The 16,519-nt window shown below is 47.9% G+C and overlaps 1 protein-coding gene across 1 annotated transcript in view; it reads left to right on the top strand.

Moving 5' to 3' along the window:
• The first annotated feature begins 617 nt into the window (after positions 1-617).
• CDS2 (CDP-diacylglycerol synthase 2) overlaps positions 618-16,519 on the top strand; it is a 49,692-nt gene continuing 33,790 nt past the window's right edge. Inside the window, exon 1 of the mRNA XM_081017455.1 lies at positions 618-811. Coding sequence (XP_080873581.1) covers positions 746-811 — 66 coding nt within the window. The 5' untranslated portion in view covers positions 618-745. The remainder of the gene's footprint in view (positions 812-16,519) is intronic.

Below are 16,519 nucleotides of genomic sequence, written 5' to 3' on the forward strand. Positions count from 1 at the left end.
CACCTCAGTGCATGCTGCTTCAGGAAGGTTTTGGGCATTGCATCTCTCAAAGATATGCTCTCCCAAGCCCACATTGCCAGCAAGCTTGCACTCTACAGGGAGCTGGCTTCGGGTACCAGGCCAGTTGGCAGACCAACTCTGCATTACAGAGATGTCTGCATACCTGACATGAAGGCTGGCGACATCAACCCCACCATGTGGGAACCCCTTGCAGATGACCGCAGTGCCTGGAGATTGATGGGTCATGTATCCACTCCACAGCAGGGACCAGTGAAGGAATGACTGTTGGGAGGAGACTGCAGAGAGCATCCGCAGCAGCACAGCCCGATGCCTTCATCTGCCCCAGCTGCAACCGAACATGTCTCTCCCATATCGGTCTCTACAACCACAGCAGGCGCTGCAACTTCCCAGCGGGTTGACTTCACTCCCAAAGGTGCACTCGTCTCTGGGAGACAGAAACGAAACAGCGCCTGAAGAAACCAGCAAGTTGCACCTCCCTATAATGGAGTCGTCCCTCTACACTTTTAGTTTTTTTTTAAAAAAAAAACATTGAAAGATCTATGCGTAGAAGAGCGAACGGGAGCTTCCTATTGGCCCGGCCGCCTTGGCCCCGCCTCAATCCCCGGGCCCGGCCATCTCTCTGGGCGGCTCGCGCTGCGCTCGCTGCTGCTGCTGCTGCTGCTTCACTGCGCGGTGCAAAGCGGAGCGGAAGGCGAGGGTGGAGGAGCCGCAAGGGGAGTGCAAGATGAGCGAGCTCCGGCAGAGGCCGGGCCGGGATGCCGACGGGCAGCAGCAGGACTCGGAGGGGAAGGTGAGCGGGCGGCGGCACGGCGGCAGTGGGTGGGACGCGCTTCTGCCTAGGATCCCGGCCGCGCACGGGGCCGCTTACTAAGCTTGCACGAGTAGCCTCCGGGGGTGCAGCGCTGACGCGTGTCTCGTGGGGAGGGGAGAGCTACCTCCTCGCGGAGGGGGCGCTGCTCCTGCTTCCTATTGTTGCAATGCTGAGGAGTTGTTTTGTAACGAGGAGGGCCGGGGGTCCTTCCTTCCTGCCCGCTTCTCCCCTCGGGAATGCTTATAAATAAGTTTAAAAATAACGTGCGTAGGATAACGGATGCTTTAGCCTTCATCGTGCTTCCGAGATCGGTGTCCCCGGGGGTGGGGGAGGGCCGTGCAAACAGGCGTGCCTTCGGTTTGTTGGAGCTGCTGTGCAATGTGACAAACGCCAAGCCCCTTGGAAGCTGCTGCTCTCGCCAAACTTGTGTCAAGGCCTCGAAGAAAACTTGATTATATATATATATGTGCATGCAAAAATGATCTGAATTTTTCCTTGTTTCCACTACCCCAGGAGCTTCTCTGTTTACAGTTCATGAGGGCTAGAAACATGGAGAGCTCAAATGCACGTTGTTCCATTTTGAGAGGAAGTTTTCATGCCACATGCCATGAACCAATGCGACATATTGGGAAATTTAAATGTCTGAGCAGCGTGTGGTCATCTGTGTGTTTTGCTCAACATTTGCTGTGCTTTCAGTTCCCATTTCTAACCTGTTCATGGTTTAAATGGTTTTAGAGGGCAAGGTGTTTGAGGGCAAGGTGGTATATAAACACAATATATACATGCACAATATATATATAGTGTTTATGTACCACCTTCTTGCTTCCAAGAAGCTCAAGGCAGAGTGCGTCGTCGGCCTCATCACAACCCTGTGAAGTAGGTCAGGATGAGAGGCAGCTACTGGCTCCAGGTCACCCAGTGAGCTTCATGGTTGAGTGGAGATTTGAACCCATGGTCCCAGGGCCTAGTCCAGCACTCTTAAGCACTACTGGTTTTATATTGAGTCAGACTTCCAGCACATTATCATCTACACCGCCAATTCTCAAACTCCACAGTTTCAGAAACCACTCACTGAACATTTTTTCCCCTTCACTGCTGGCATCATGGCCTAAAAGTGCCATTTTAGGAGAGTCACAGACTCTAGAGCTGGTTGCTAGGAAGAGCCCCTTTTAAATGGTCGGCCTTTGGCAGTGGCGGGGAAACATCACCAGCGGCATACTATGAAAATTATGGCCCCTAACTGGGAGATTGTTAGCGTATTTAGTAATCTGGTCTGGTGAAGATGGCTTTTATGTCGGTCGTCAGGAAAACACATCAACTGTAGGGCCAACTAGAGATGTTCCTGACAAACCCACAACTTTTTCGTGGCCTAAATGGAAATCCTAGGCCTGTTTAAGAATTCTGTTTATGAACATCTCAGCTGTCTAAAGAGGGGTTACCACCCCTCCACTAGGTCACAGCTTGACTTGTGGTGTAAGAAGTGAGTCCAAGGGCTAAAGGTCTGGTCTGAAAAATGTGACTCCAAGGACTGGCCTTGCTCTTCTAGGTTTGAGAGGCTTGCCTGGAGATGCTGGTGGGACCTCTAGTGTACAGTGGTACCTCGGTTTAAGAATGATTTGGTTTACAAACTCCACAAAACCAGAAGTAGTGTCCCGGTTTGCGAACTTTACCTCTGTCTAAGAACAGAATCGTAACGGTTGAAGGGCACTGGTGGCGGGAGGCCTCATTAGGGAAAACACACCTCGGTTTAAGAACGGTTTTGGTTTAAGAACGGACTTCCGGAACAGATTAAGTTGGGGCTCTTGCATTTTTTTTACCACTGAGGCTGCATACCTTTAAAGCGTGTGTGTGTGTGTGTGCGTGCGCGCACACACACACACACACACACACACACACACACTGCAGCTGCAAGGAATTCTGGCCACTGTAGTTTGCTAAGGGTTGCTGGGAGTAGTAGCTCTGCTCACAATTCTCTGAGGGAAAGAATGTGATGTAAAAGTTATCGTGTGATTGCAGCCGGAGCCAGAGGCCTCCCTTCCCTGCAGTCCTATGAAGAGTAATCTACATTGATTGCTGTGATTTATTCAGAGTAAACATGCGTAGGACTGGACATAATGGGTTGTATCCAGTGCTAGTCCTACTCAGAATAGACCTGTTGAAGCTAATGGATGTGACTGAGTTTATGTTCAGTGGTTTTGAGTTGCCTACTCTGAGTAGGAGTAGCGTTGGATACAAGCCTGTGTCTTGATTCCTCCCCTGGCTGTGGCTGCTCTTTGCTCAAGGCCGGCCTTACCTGCAAGGTTGCAAGTAACCCAACTGCACCAGTGCAGCCAAGAAGTGTGTGATCCCGAGCAAGCAATGAGGGACATAAGGAAAAGCAGTGGTATTATTTATGACTATTTATTGCCTTTATATCCCACCTTTTCCATCCAAGGTGCTCAAGGTGGCATATGTCGTTCTCCCCCTCGTCATTTAATCACCACAACAGCCCTGTGAGGTAGGTTGGGCTGGGAGGCAGTGACTGGCCCAAGGTCACCAGGGAGCTTCATGGCTCAGTGGGGATTTCAACCCAGGTCTCCCAGATCCTAGCCTGGTACTCTAACCACTGCACCATACTGCCATTCAGCATCTAATTAACAATGCCATGATTGGGAGACACACGTGCACCATTTAACCCACAAAAGGGTGTGCGCTGGGTTATTGTAAGAATTACAAGCTGCTGAGTACTAAATGCTTTGAACTCCCTAATGCACTGCCTAAGTGCTTATTATTCTGCATTGGGGATAAACTTGAAATGGCAGTTCATGGGGTGCAGGACCTCAAACGTTCCACACAGCTTGCAAGAAGGCCTTGGGTAGCTCATTCACCACCTTCTGGCTTTTTTTCTCACCTAGTGAACAAGAATGCTGCTTGCCTTGCGCCTCTGGGAATGAAAGGGAGACCGTGTGAAATGTTGGTTAACAATGAAGTTCTGCAAACATTTTCAGGTCTGAGGTGTGCCTCATCTTTCCCAAACTCTGTTGTGAATCTTAGCAAGCAGAAGCCGAACATCAACTTGCTTATCTTTAAGAAAAGTGTTTCTGGTGCAGTTTAAGGTCTGGTTTGGTGGAAGAGACTCTGCTGCTGCTGCTCTGGTACAGTGTGATGTCCAGAACACAGATGTATGTGAGGCCACAGGTAGACCAACCACAGGATTCAACCAGGGCTGGTTTGAGGGCAAGCTGTCTGTTTGCACTGGGCTCTCCTCTGTTCAGGGGAGCGAGCTGAGTGCCTGGTGATCTGAGAGGTGCTGCTTTTGGAATGAAACTCTGCGTCTCCTCCCTGCTGGCCTGCTGGGCAACAGTTGGAAGTTATATTCCAGCCTTCATGCAGCGCAGAGTTAAGATATAGAAGTCTCTCCAATGGGAGGCAGTGATGGCCACCAAGATGGTTTTAAAAGAGGATTGGACAAATTCATGAGGAGAGGGCTATTGATGACTACTAACCATGATCAAATCCCCGTGACGGGGTGAGCTCCCGTTGCTCTGCCACAGCTCCTGCCAACCTAGCAGTTCGAAAGCACATCAAAGTGCAAGTAGATAAATAGGTACCACTCTGGCGGGAAGTTAAACGGCGTTTCTGTGCACTGCTCTGGTTTGCCAGAAGCAGCTTAGTCATGCTAGCCACATGACCCAGAAGCTGAACGCCCCCTTGGCTAGTAAAGCGAGATGAGCGCTGCAACCCCAGAGTCGGCCACGACTGGACCTAATGGTCAGGGGTCCCTTTACCTTTAACCATGATCACTATGGTCTGCCTCCACAGTCAGAGGCAGTAGTGCTTCTGAACAGCAGTTGCTGGAAACCACAGGAGGGAAGAGTTGCTCTTGTACTCAGAACCTGTTTTTGGGTTTCCCATTGAGGTATCTGATTGGCCACTGTGAGAATAGGATGCTGGCCTGGACGGGTCGTTGTCCTGATCCAACTTCCTTGGCATATCAGTGGGTACAGAAAGAATCCATTGAAAGTGGAAAATCTGAAATCTGTGGTAGCTCAGGACGGAATAGCAAAAACAAGCTAAGCAAACGCATGGCTTATGCATTGTTAGTTTTAAGTTATTTTGGGGGAAGCTATGCCCTATAAAGGCCAGCTTTTTCTAACAGGAGGTCAGATGCTACTTTACTCAAAGTTCGCAGCCGTCCATCTTGAATAAAATCAACTGCCTGTTGCTGGCAAGCTAAATATTTTCCTCTTCTCTCTCTCTCTTTAAAAAAGCATAGCAGTTTGTCCACAAACATACTGCAGGTTACTAAAGCCCAAGTAGGTGGAGGATCTGCACCAGACATCCTTCCAGTTAAGTCAATCTCAGCAGCAGTAAATTTTTGCCAAAGCATTATAACTTAAATCATAGGGCATCAGTAAAGCGGTTGTTTTAATTCCATCAGTTGGGAAACTGCTTTTTAATAAGAATAAAAAACAGACCTCTGGGTTGTATCCAAATGAATTACTGTATACTCGGAGCAGACCCACTGAATTTAGCTGTGTCTGTTAACTTAAATGAGCTTACTCTGAGTAGGACTTGCATTGACCACCCCCCTTTATTCATTCTCTCTCTCTCTCTCTCTCTCTCTCTCTCTCCTTTAAAGAATAGCAATGATGAGCTCAAGTCAGCAAACGTTGAGTCATCATTTAACTTTGCACAAGCTGCCAAGTGCCAAAGCTGGTCTTAGCAATGCCATCACGAGAAGATGTCACAGTAACATTGTTAATTGCCAGACTGTGTGATTTTATAAGCTGCATATGCGCACCTAAACTGGGAAACAAAACCCCTCTGCGCTTGCTAGAACTTATGTCCAAGTAAACATGTGTAGGGCAGAAGCATAAAGGGATTTGAGTATCATTTTCTGCAATTCCTGGCATGTCTTGGAGCCAGAGATTGTGAAGTAGCCAGCCCCACATGACCCACAGGCTCAGGCCCCCAACTTCACAGGCAATTAATTCACTGGTTCCAACTGGTGCAGGGGGAGGACTAACATAAGACTGGTCTTAAAAGACCTACATTGGCTCCCAGTATGTTTCCGAGCACAATTCAAAGTGTTGGTGCTGACTTTTAAAGCCCTGTTTAGGGAAGGCAGCCCTGTTTAGGAAAGCTTTTAATGTTAGATGCATTAGGGAATTTTAATATTTTGTCGGAAGCCGCCCAGAGTGGCTGGGGAAGCCCTGCCAGATGGGTGGGATATAAATAAATTGTTGTTATTGTTATTATTATTGTTATTATTATTACTAATCATCCTCTCTTGGCAGCCGCCTGCCTTGAGGGACAACAGAGTCTTGGGCACGCTGCTTGCTCAGGGTTTAACAAATCTTGTTTTGCTCTAAGATTGGCTTACTCGGGTTCTGCCATTCTAATCTGCTTTGCGGCCAACTAAAATTAGCCAGGTTTAAACTGAAATAAGGATGACAACTTGCGAAAAGAAGTGTCCATGCGGTGAGCTTTTGTGCCTCTGTTTATGGGCTGGTGTGCACAAGATGTTTGGGGTCGGATGGGGCACTTCAGAGGCGATATATGGAGTGCTCTGCGGCCGTTCACATTCGCTCCAAAAGGGTTCAAACCAGCACAGTGCCTTAAGGATTGTGCAAATTGCCTTCTCAAAAACCACAGGCTTTATGAAGCACTATGAGCAGGGCTTGGGGCAAAAGTGTGGGTTCCACCAAGCCCTGTTGAGGCTTTGAGATGCCCCACTGACTACCTCCTTCCAAGGAGCCTGTACTCCGGCTGGTGTGAGTGCCAAGAAGGGCAGCTCCAGTAATTGCAGGAGCTTATCTTCTTGGGTACAGATTAGAATAGCTTGTCCTGTTCTTCCTGAAAGACGCACTCTGCGGAGGCAGCCGAGAGCAGAATCAGCCCAGGTGGCTACAAGATTGGCCATGAGTCTAGGCTGCAAATCCTAAGATTTTGGAATATGCAAGGTGGTTGGTTTCAAGGCCCGGAAGGCTGTTTCCCGCAACAAAGACCTCTTGAGCTTGCACTTCTTCCCTGTGGGGCATCAGAAAACGTTTCCATCCATTGGTGGAGTGCTTGCACCCCATTAACATCTCCCCCTTTGGACATTTGTTGGCTCTGCTTCATGCTGGTGTCTCCTTGGCCTTGCAGCTGGGTAAAGGCAAACAGGACATTGCATACACACCCCAGACAGGCTTTGGAGTCTCCCCGTGGAAATGGCACAGAGTAGATTTCTCCAGGGGAACAGCAGCTCAGCAGACTTGGGCTTCAAGGACCCTGAGGCAGGAGACCCTTTGGGGGTGGGAGCTATTCCTCTTGCTCCCTTTACAACTCTCTGCACAGAATCACTGGTGGGGTGGATCTCTGTAGTAACAGCACCATCCAGATTCAAGGCACATCTTCTGGCCACAAGCCCCCCTCCCTCCTTGCCAAACTTTGACAGGGAGCTTAGAAGAGGAGGGGAGGAAGAGACAAGGTTAATGAGGGCTGCAAACAGAGTTACTTGTCCGGAGACTTATTTTAATCTGAGGATGCAGGGACAGGCTCCGAGCGGGCATTAAAATCTTCATACTTCTTTTTAAGGTGGCTGTAAACCGCTTTGCTCTTTAGACATGTTCTATGTATGTAATTACAAGGGACGCGGGTGGCGCTGTGGGTTAAACCACAGAGCCTAGGGCTTCCTGATCGGAAGGTCGGCAGTTCGAATCCCCGCAATGGGGTGAGCTCCCGTTGCTCGGTCCCTGCTCCTGCCCACCTAGCAGTTCGAAAGCACGTCAGAGTGCAAGTAGATAAATAGGTACCGCTCTCGCGGGAAGGTAAACGGTGTTTCCATACACTGCTCTGGTTCGTCATGCTGGCCACATGACCCGGAAGCTGTACGCCGGCTCCCTCGGCCAGTAAAGTGAAATGAGCGCTGCAACCCCGGAGTTGGCCACAACTGGACCTAATGGTCAGGGGTCCCTTTACCTTTATGTATGTAATCAACGTGTTAGCTGCTGATAAAAGGCCTTGTAAGCTTGTCGTTTCCCCTGATCTCTTCTGTCTTTGCAGCAGTCTGCATCCGCCCCTCTAGTTCAGACTTTCTGTTTAGCTTCTGCAGTCAGAATTGGTAAGGAACACGTTTCCTTTTAAGGGCTTGTGCTTTTGCTCCTGATCTTTTGTTTGTGAAAATAAAGCCAGGAGCTCGAGTCTTCCTTCCACTGTCCTTATAGGCTACAAATGTCGTGAGTTTCTGCACACAATGAAAGGATGCGCGTCAGGCGTGGTGCAGCAAAAATGGAAATGATCATCTGTCTCTGTATGTCGCCCCCCCCACCTCCACTTGTTAGACAAGGGGGCAGGCGGTAGTCAGAAAGCAGATGTGCCCAGCCTGGGCATCCATGCGGCACTTGGCTTTTCCGTGGTCCTGGCTTGCTTGAAGCAAGCTTTCCAGAAAGGCTCTCTCTCTATTGGGGAAGGCTGCTTTAGATGGTGGTGATTTATTTATTTTTTTGCTATATTTATCACCTGCTCGTCGTTGAATATTTTCAGTGGCAAACAAAGTAATAAAAATAAACAGAAAAGCAACAATATTTTTTTTAAAAAACACGGAATAATATAAGGCAGTCCAATAAACAAGGAATTAACCATTCTGTCGCAAGGCAAACATACGTGGTGGCGATGTGCCTGTGTTGCAGTTCATAATCAAAGCTTCCAACGTGTCCAGAATTGAGTAACAGCTTTCAAAGGTCTACAGGATTGGCTTTTGAGTCGCTATACCCGTGCCTCTGATGAGATAAGCAAGTCACCAGGTTATCTTTTTTTGTTTTGTTTTCTTTGAGCTGATGGGAACTGGCGTCCAAAAGGTTTGGTTGACCCGGGCACCCAGGGTGGCAAAGCCTGGCCTGTGGACGTCTCTGAGCTGTTAAAAGGAGTGTGAGAGCTTGCAGTGCAATAAAAACAAGCTGCTGGGAGAATAATAATCATAATAATCATAATAATAATAATAATAATAATAATAATAATAATAATAATAATAATTTTTTATTTATACTCCACCCTCCCCAGCCAAGACCGGGCTCAGGGCTGCTAACAACCAATAATAAAAACAAGTTGATTAAAATACAATTTAAAAGATTAAGATACAACATTAAAACATTAGGATGCAGCCTCTTCACAGGAGGAGAAAGGAAAAAGAAAGAGGGGGAGGGAATCAAACTGATTCTAAGCCCAAAGGCTAGGTGGAACAACTCTGTTTTACAGGCCCTGCAGAAAGAAATCAGATCCCGCAGGGCCCTGGTCTCATGAGGCAGAGCGTTCCACCAGGCCGGAGCCAGAGTTGAAAAGGCCCTGGCTCTGGTTGAGGCTAATCTGACTTCCTTAGGGTCCGGGACCACTAGGGTGTTGCTATTTATGGACCTTAAGGTCCTCCAGGGCGCATACCAGGAGAGGCAAATCTTCAGTATATCCTTCCTTAGTATAGCAATGAAAGCAGCCTCAGTATATCCATCTTGAAGCTGCTAGACTCAAGGTGCCCAGCATGATACTCTCCATACTCCTGCCCCGTCCTCCCTGACCATTGGCCATGCTGGACGGGAACTGCAGTGTCCGGGGAGCACCACACTGGCTCTCCCTGTTCTAAATGGTCCCATAAATATCCCCACCAGTGGCAAGTGTCGATCCTGGCCCTGCCAAGCCCCCAGCTCCTGGTGGAGTACAGGGTCAGGTTTAAGGGGCTGGTTTTGACCTTTAAAGCCCTATGCAGCCTAGGACCCACGTATCTACGGGACCGCCTCTCCTGGTATGCCCCGCGGAGGACCTTAAGGTCCACAAATGACAACATTTTGGAGGTCCCAAGTCGCAAGGTGGTTAGGTTGGTCTCAACTAGGGCCAGGGCCTTTTCAGTACTGGCCCCGACTTGGTGGATCGCTCTGTCACAAGAGACTAGGGCCCTGCAGGACTTGACATCTTTCCGCGAGGCCTGCAAGACAGAGCTGTTCCGCCTGGCCTTTGGTTTGGACTCAGTCTGACCCTTATGTTTTCCTCCCCTTATGGTTTTGACTTTTAAAATGAGGCCTCATTTTAACCTGTATTTTAAATTGTTTTTATTCTTTTTTTCTTATTATGTTTTTACTGAAATTTTATTGGTGTTAGCCGCCCTGAGCCCGGCTCTGGCCAGGGAGGACGGGGTATAAATAAAATTTTTTATTATTATTATTATTATTATTGTTATTATTGTTATTATTGTTATTATTTATTATCCTGCTGGGCTTTTTGCTGATGAGGCAAGGTGCACCTCAACAAACTAGCCTTACAGAGGTGTTGAATCACAAGTTCCTAATGTTTTGCACAGGCCTTGTTTTTCAAAAGCATGGCAGGCGGGAGAAAAGAGGAGTCCATTCTTTCCGAGGTTCTGAGTTCATGCAGCTCCCCTGGAATTTTGCTGAAGACTGCGGAAGCAATTGAGCTTTCAAGCTCTCTTTTTTAGCGATTGTGAAATGGCTAGAGGCAATGGTTTTAGGGTAGTTACGGTTTCCTAGTTCAGTGCAACCACTTGAGACTGCACTGGAGTGTGAGGCTGCCTTGCATGACTTAAATGTTGCTCCATAGCTAAGTAAATAAAGCAATCCCTTGCACACGAAGAGCTAGCTTGTCAGGGTCCTTGGCTAGCCTGTTCCCTGATGTGTTCATTTTCTGCAAGCAGGGAGTGCTTTTTGTGTTGCGCAACAATCCTTGCTGTGAGCCCTGAGGAGGCACAGCCCAGGTGGGCTGCCTTGGGGAGAACTTGGCTTGTGTCACCTGCTTCTCTGAGTAGGTCTACAGGTGGATGCTCAACCCGGTTCACCAGCCTCACCATGGCAAGTGCTTTTTACCAGCTTTTCCTGGTTCGGCAACTATGGCCATTGCAGGCCATGTGTTGATAACTTCGAAGATGGATTGCTGCAGTGTGCTCCAAGTGGGGCTGCCCTTGGTTCTTGTTTGAAAGCTCCAGGTGGTGCAGAATGTGGTGGCCAGGTGGCTGATCAGAGCTTCTGGCTGAGAACATGTGGCACTCTTGCTGAAGCATCTGCACTGGCTGCTCATCTTCTGTTGAGCCAGGTTCATGGTCCTTGCATTAATTTACAAAGCCCTGAACAACGAGTCCAGGGCACCTTGGGGATCTCCTCATATCACAGCTCAATCACAGATCAGCTGCAGGAGCATTGTTCGTTGTTCCCAGAGTCTGTGAGGCTCCTTTCACAGCAAGAGAGGGAGCCTTAAGCCAGCGTTACCGCCCCTGTCCTGTGGAACACTCTGCAGCTAGAGATTCAGCAGGCGCCTTTTCTGCCAACTTCTAAATGCCTGCTGAAAATCTTCCTATTTAATCAGGCCTATGCTGGTAATCCGAGAGCGAATCTTTCCACAGTGGTTAATTGATGCTTGTTTTAAACTTTTTTAATGGGTTTTATTGTACAGTTTTTTTTATTGTTGTAAACCACATTGATGTAGGTTTTATGACATGGTGGTAATTTTTTTTTAAAAAAATAAATAAATAATAATACATAAATGATCTGGCCAGGGTGATGAGTACCGTCGTGCCTTTTTCTCTTTGGCTTTGCTGCCATTTAGAGGCTCCTCCTGTAGCAAACATCTGTATCCACCTCCGAACTTGGGGTTTCTGTTTGGGCTGTAGGTTTTAGCGTTGCCTTAAGGGTAAAGGGACCCCTGGCCTTTAGGTCCAGTTGTGACCGACTCTGGGGTTGCGGCACTCATCTCGCTTTATTGGCCGAGGGAGCCGGCGTACAGCTTCCGGGTCATGTGGCCAGCATGACTAAGCCGCTTCTGGTGAACCAGAGCAGCGCATGAAAACGCCATTTACCTTCCCGCCAGAGCGGTACTTATTTATCTACTTGCACTTTGACGTGCTTTCGAACTGCTAGGTTGGCAGGAGCAGGGACCGAGCAACGGGAGCTCACCCCATCGTGGGGATTCGAACCGCCGACCTTCTGATCAGCAAGTCCTAGGCTCTGCGGTTTAACCTACAGCACCACCCACGTCCCTTTAGCTTTGCCTTACTGGGGTTTAACTTGGAGGAAGCATGATGTGTTTCTCCCCAGTTTCTCTCTCTCTCTCTTTCTCTCTCTCTCTCTCATTGCCTGCAATAGGATTTCACTTATTTTGACCTGCATGTGGCTTTTAGTTTCTCAATGCTGCATTCACCTCCATCTGCAAGAAAGGAGCTCTTCCAGGCGCTGTTGTTCTGCAGCAGGAGTGGCAAATGAGTGAGGCCCTTCAGAGGTTTCTGGGTTCTATCTTGCATCAGTCCCAGACAGAAAAGTCAGGGGGTGAAGGGAGTTGTAGCCTCCCTCTCTCTCAACACTGGAACTCGCGGACAACCGGGGGGCCACTAGGGGGCGCATTGGAAGATGGCTGACACTACCATCTCTCCGACCCACACGGGGTAATTAAGAGGCTGTTATGGGAGTAGGCAGCCTCCCTTGTTGCCCCAAGGAAATGGGGAACACTGCCCTTGCCTGCTGTGCCCATAAATCACCCCCTAATTCGAAAGAAGGGGGTGAGGGCCCTAGGCAGAATGCCCCCGTGTGGACATTGGCTCTCCTGGACGCTGTCTCTGATCGCGCACTAGCTGCAGCAATTTGGAATAATTAATTACAAAAGAAGCAAATGCACATATTTCAAGTGAAGAAGGGGAGTGAAGTCTGCTAATTTAAGTGACCTCTGCGAAAGAAGACGACGGGCTGGAGAAACAGGAATATTTTACGATGAAGATACACCAAAGGCGGGGTATGTTGACAACGGGGCTGAATGGGGGGGGGGGACCTTTTTTACTTTCCTTCTATGTGATTTACAAGAACCCCTCCTCATTAGAACCAAGCAGAATGATAAAGGTCTGTGTGGAGATAAACTTTAACCAAAAGTATGCTTTATGGAGACCGAGAAGCAATAAGAGCTTTTGGGAATGGCGCAGCAATTAATTCGGAGTCGCCATCTTGCCCAAAGGATTTATAGCCGGGAGGAAGAATGGGTTTGTTTTCAGACTGCATTCCTAGTGAATCTCCTCATAGGTTTTGAGAAAGGAGGCAGATTGGTGAAGATTAATGATGCTAAGACTGTTTTGATGTATGGAAGTGATGTTATATGGAAAACGTCTGGATATGGCTACTGGATAAAAAAATTAATATCCACGCAGGATTACAAACTGTTCTAACCAGCTTGCGGAGACTATCAGAGGTCACAAAGAGAAAGGAAAAATATATGAAAATAACAACAAGAGATGTGGAAAGATAATAAGAAAGGACTGGATAGTACTGTGAACATCATAAGGTTAGATTTGTGGACATTAAAACAGCAGTAAGAAGCAAGAAGTTGATTGGATCCCTTTCGGAACTTGAAATATGGGTACCCCCAACAAAAATTTAAAATTCGGCTGTGTAATTTGGAATTTATGTAATTTGGTTTGATTTGATGTGATTGGTCGGTTAATAAAAAAATATTCTAAAAAAAAAAAAAAAGGAACTCGCGGACAACCAATGAAACTGAACGCTGGAAGATTCAGGAGAGATGAAAGGAAGCCATTTCTGCAGTGCATAGTTAAACTATGGAACTTTCCCCTGCAGGAAGCAGCGATGGCCACCAACTTGGTGTTAGGATATAGTTCTGTTCCACCTTAAAAGGGTACAGGCATGACTATTGTGTGTCACATGCCTGTTTACTTCCAGCACAGATCTGCTGGGATCTTCTGTTTGTATATAGCTTTTGTGTTGCTGCTGTTTTGCTGGAGACGAAGGGAAGCAGACATGTTTTCCTCTGTTCCTGAACTATGCTGAATAAAATGCTGTACATTATGCTTACACATTTCTCTGTCCGCCTCTTCTGCTGTGAGAAGATTTACACGCTCTGCTGACAGAGCGTGCACGGGTCTCTAAAAGTATCAGAGGCTCATGTCACTGATTGATGTTTTCCAAGGGAGACTGGTGATCGTCCGGCTGCTGGCTAGTGGCTGGAGCCAGCTGTGGGCCTGCCTGATGCCCCATCTCCCTGGCAGTATCCCAACACTTGGATGGCTTTACTAGAGGATTGGCCCAATTCAAGGAGGAGGAGCAGGCTATCGATGGCTACTAGCCACAATAGCGATGCTCTGCCTTCATGGTCAGAGGCATCAATGCTTCTGAATACCAGTTGCTGGAAACAGCAGGAGGGAAGAGTTGCTCTTGTGTTTGGTACCTGCTTGCTGGCTTCCTATAAGAGGCATCTATTGGCCACAGTGAGAACAGGATACTGGACTAGATGGGCCATTGGCCTGATCCAGCCGCCTCTTCTTAAGTTCTTATGTAGTCCTGCATTATATCTGGAGGGCCAAAGATTAGCCACCCCTGGTCTACTAGCATAGTAATGATTCTCAGGTCAGCTCGGAACTCACTTCGAAATTTTGGATTTCATGAGGGTTACTGTGGTGAATCATCCTCGAGTCACCAGTTTGTAGTTTCTCGCGTAACGTCAGAATCTAGGAACAGCGCTGTGCCAGACCATTGGTCCACCCACCTCTGCTGATTCTCTCCATCTTTCCCTCCCTCCAGGTGATGAGGATGGAATTGGGCACCTTTTGCAAAGCAGCCGCTCTTCCACCAAGCTGCTTCTCTTTCTCTCCCCGTAGGCTGCTGGTGAAAGCACAACTGTGCGCGCGCATGATTTTAATAACAAATCGCCATTATTCAAATTCTCGGGATTGATAATATTGACATTCCTCATGGGCCCAATCAGAGGGGCTTTTTTGTGTGTGTGTGGGATTATAATGCTTCGTGTTTGTGCATTGACCCAGTTGTGTAAGAATTGCCAGGAGCAACGGAGCCATTTTCATCCTGGCGCGTGAGAGCAGGAGGTGGTTGCCATAGAAACTTCTGGGATGGACCAGAGCACAGCACATCAGAAAGCAGCCAGCTTGGTTCCCTGATCAGCTGCTCGAGCCAGTGATTTACAGAGGGACAGCTGTGATTTGCATGGCGATGGAAAGGTTGGCAATTAGCAAGCCCCTCCACTTCCGAATTTTTACTCCTCCCAGCCACCTCTCCCAGTCCTATATTAAGCACATCTCTGTGTAATTAGCAACAGCTTTCTAAGTCAAGAAATCCATCCTGACATCTCTTGTTTGGGTTTGTGATTCTTCTTTATTCAGTTCCATTTCCCCCACCCGCTGTTGATTTTATGTATCTATATCTTATATCTCCCACCTTTCCCCCCCCAAGGTGATGTACACAAATTAAATCAATACAGATGCCATGCCTACTGCAATTCTGAATAATCCTTTTTAGAGGGGAGGGGAGGGGGCAGTGGGGATGAGCCCATGAAACCAAGCAGGTCCCCCCCCCCCCGAATAAACCTTGGGAACCGCTGGCTTAAACTGTGGTTTACGTGACACGCAAACTGGACTAGTGTTTGTCCTTTGCTTTTAGCTGCGAAGTTTTTATTGATTGATTCTTTTTATGTCAGCATAAATTTATATTTTGGGGTGGAATGTTCCTCTGGATACTTGTAAGCAGAAAGCAATAGCTTTCTGACATGTGGGTTGGATGGAATAAAATTCCTGGTTTGGGGCGTCTGTGTGCTGAAGGCACCATGGTGGAGATGGCGGGCGTAGGGTGCTTTTGTGCCTAGGTGGGGTACAGCTTTTTCTTTGCACGGTCGGTTTGGAAACGACTTCTTTTTGCAGCCAAGACATTGGATAGTGGGAACTTGGCTGTCCTTGTCCATTCTAGATAGAATACCTCAGAAGACAGTGACTTCTCCTTCCTTGGAGGTTTTTAAGCAGAGGTTTGGGTGACCACAAGGGATTCTTTAGCTGGGCTGCCTGCATTGTCAGGGATTGGATGAGATGGCACTTGGGGGTCTCTTCCAATTTTACTTATCTAATAATACTAATACTCATAATAATAAATTTTATTTACACCCCACCTTCCCCAGCCAGAGCCAGGCTCAGGGCAGCTAACACCAGAAAAATTATAGTAAAATCATAATGGGGGGTGGGGAACCAATTTAAAATACAGGTTAAAATGCAATTTAAAATGCAGCCTCATTTTAATAGTAGCCCATAAATCAAAACCATAAGGGGAAGGAAACATAAGGGTCAGACTGAGTCCAAACCAAAGGCCAGGCAGAACAGCTCTGTCTTGCAGGCCCTGTGGAAAGATGTCAAGTCCCGCAGGGCCCTGGTCTCTTGTGACAGAGCGTTCCACTGAGTCGGGGCCAGTACTGAAAAGGCCCTGGCCCTAGTTGAGACCAACCTAACCACCTTGCGACCTACAAAATGTTGTCATTTGTGGACCTTAAGGTCCTCCGCAGGGCATACCAGGAGATAGGATTATGGCTGCTATTGCAATTCCCCGATGGCTTGAGGCCATCTTTGCACTTTGGGAAGCTGGTACAATGACTCTTTCCGTTGCTGATACAAAGGAGTACTGTGGCTTTTAAATGAGTACATAATATACAGTGCCAATGTATATTATATCTCATTTTCTGTTGATGTTATCAATTTCCTAGCTGGCCAGGGCCTCCTGAGGCATCCACGTAATAATGCAGTTTAAACCTTGCTGGAAGGAAGAGGGGCTGACGCCTTCCTCCCTCTGGTCCTGATCTCCCTCAGCATTTCAGCTGGTGCTGAGGTCTTGTACATTTGCATGCACCCTTCTCGCTCTGGGGCAGGCCCCTTTTCTTCCTCCTTCCTCCTTCCCATGA

Source organism: Podarcis pityusensis (assembly GCF_964106645.2).
Source record: "Podarcis pityusensis genome assembly, chromosome: 8".
Lineage (NCBI taxonomy): Eukaryota > Metazoa > Chordata > Lepidosauria > Squamata > Lacertidae > Podarcis > Podarcis pityusensis.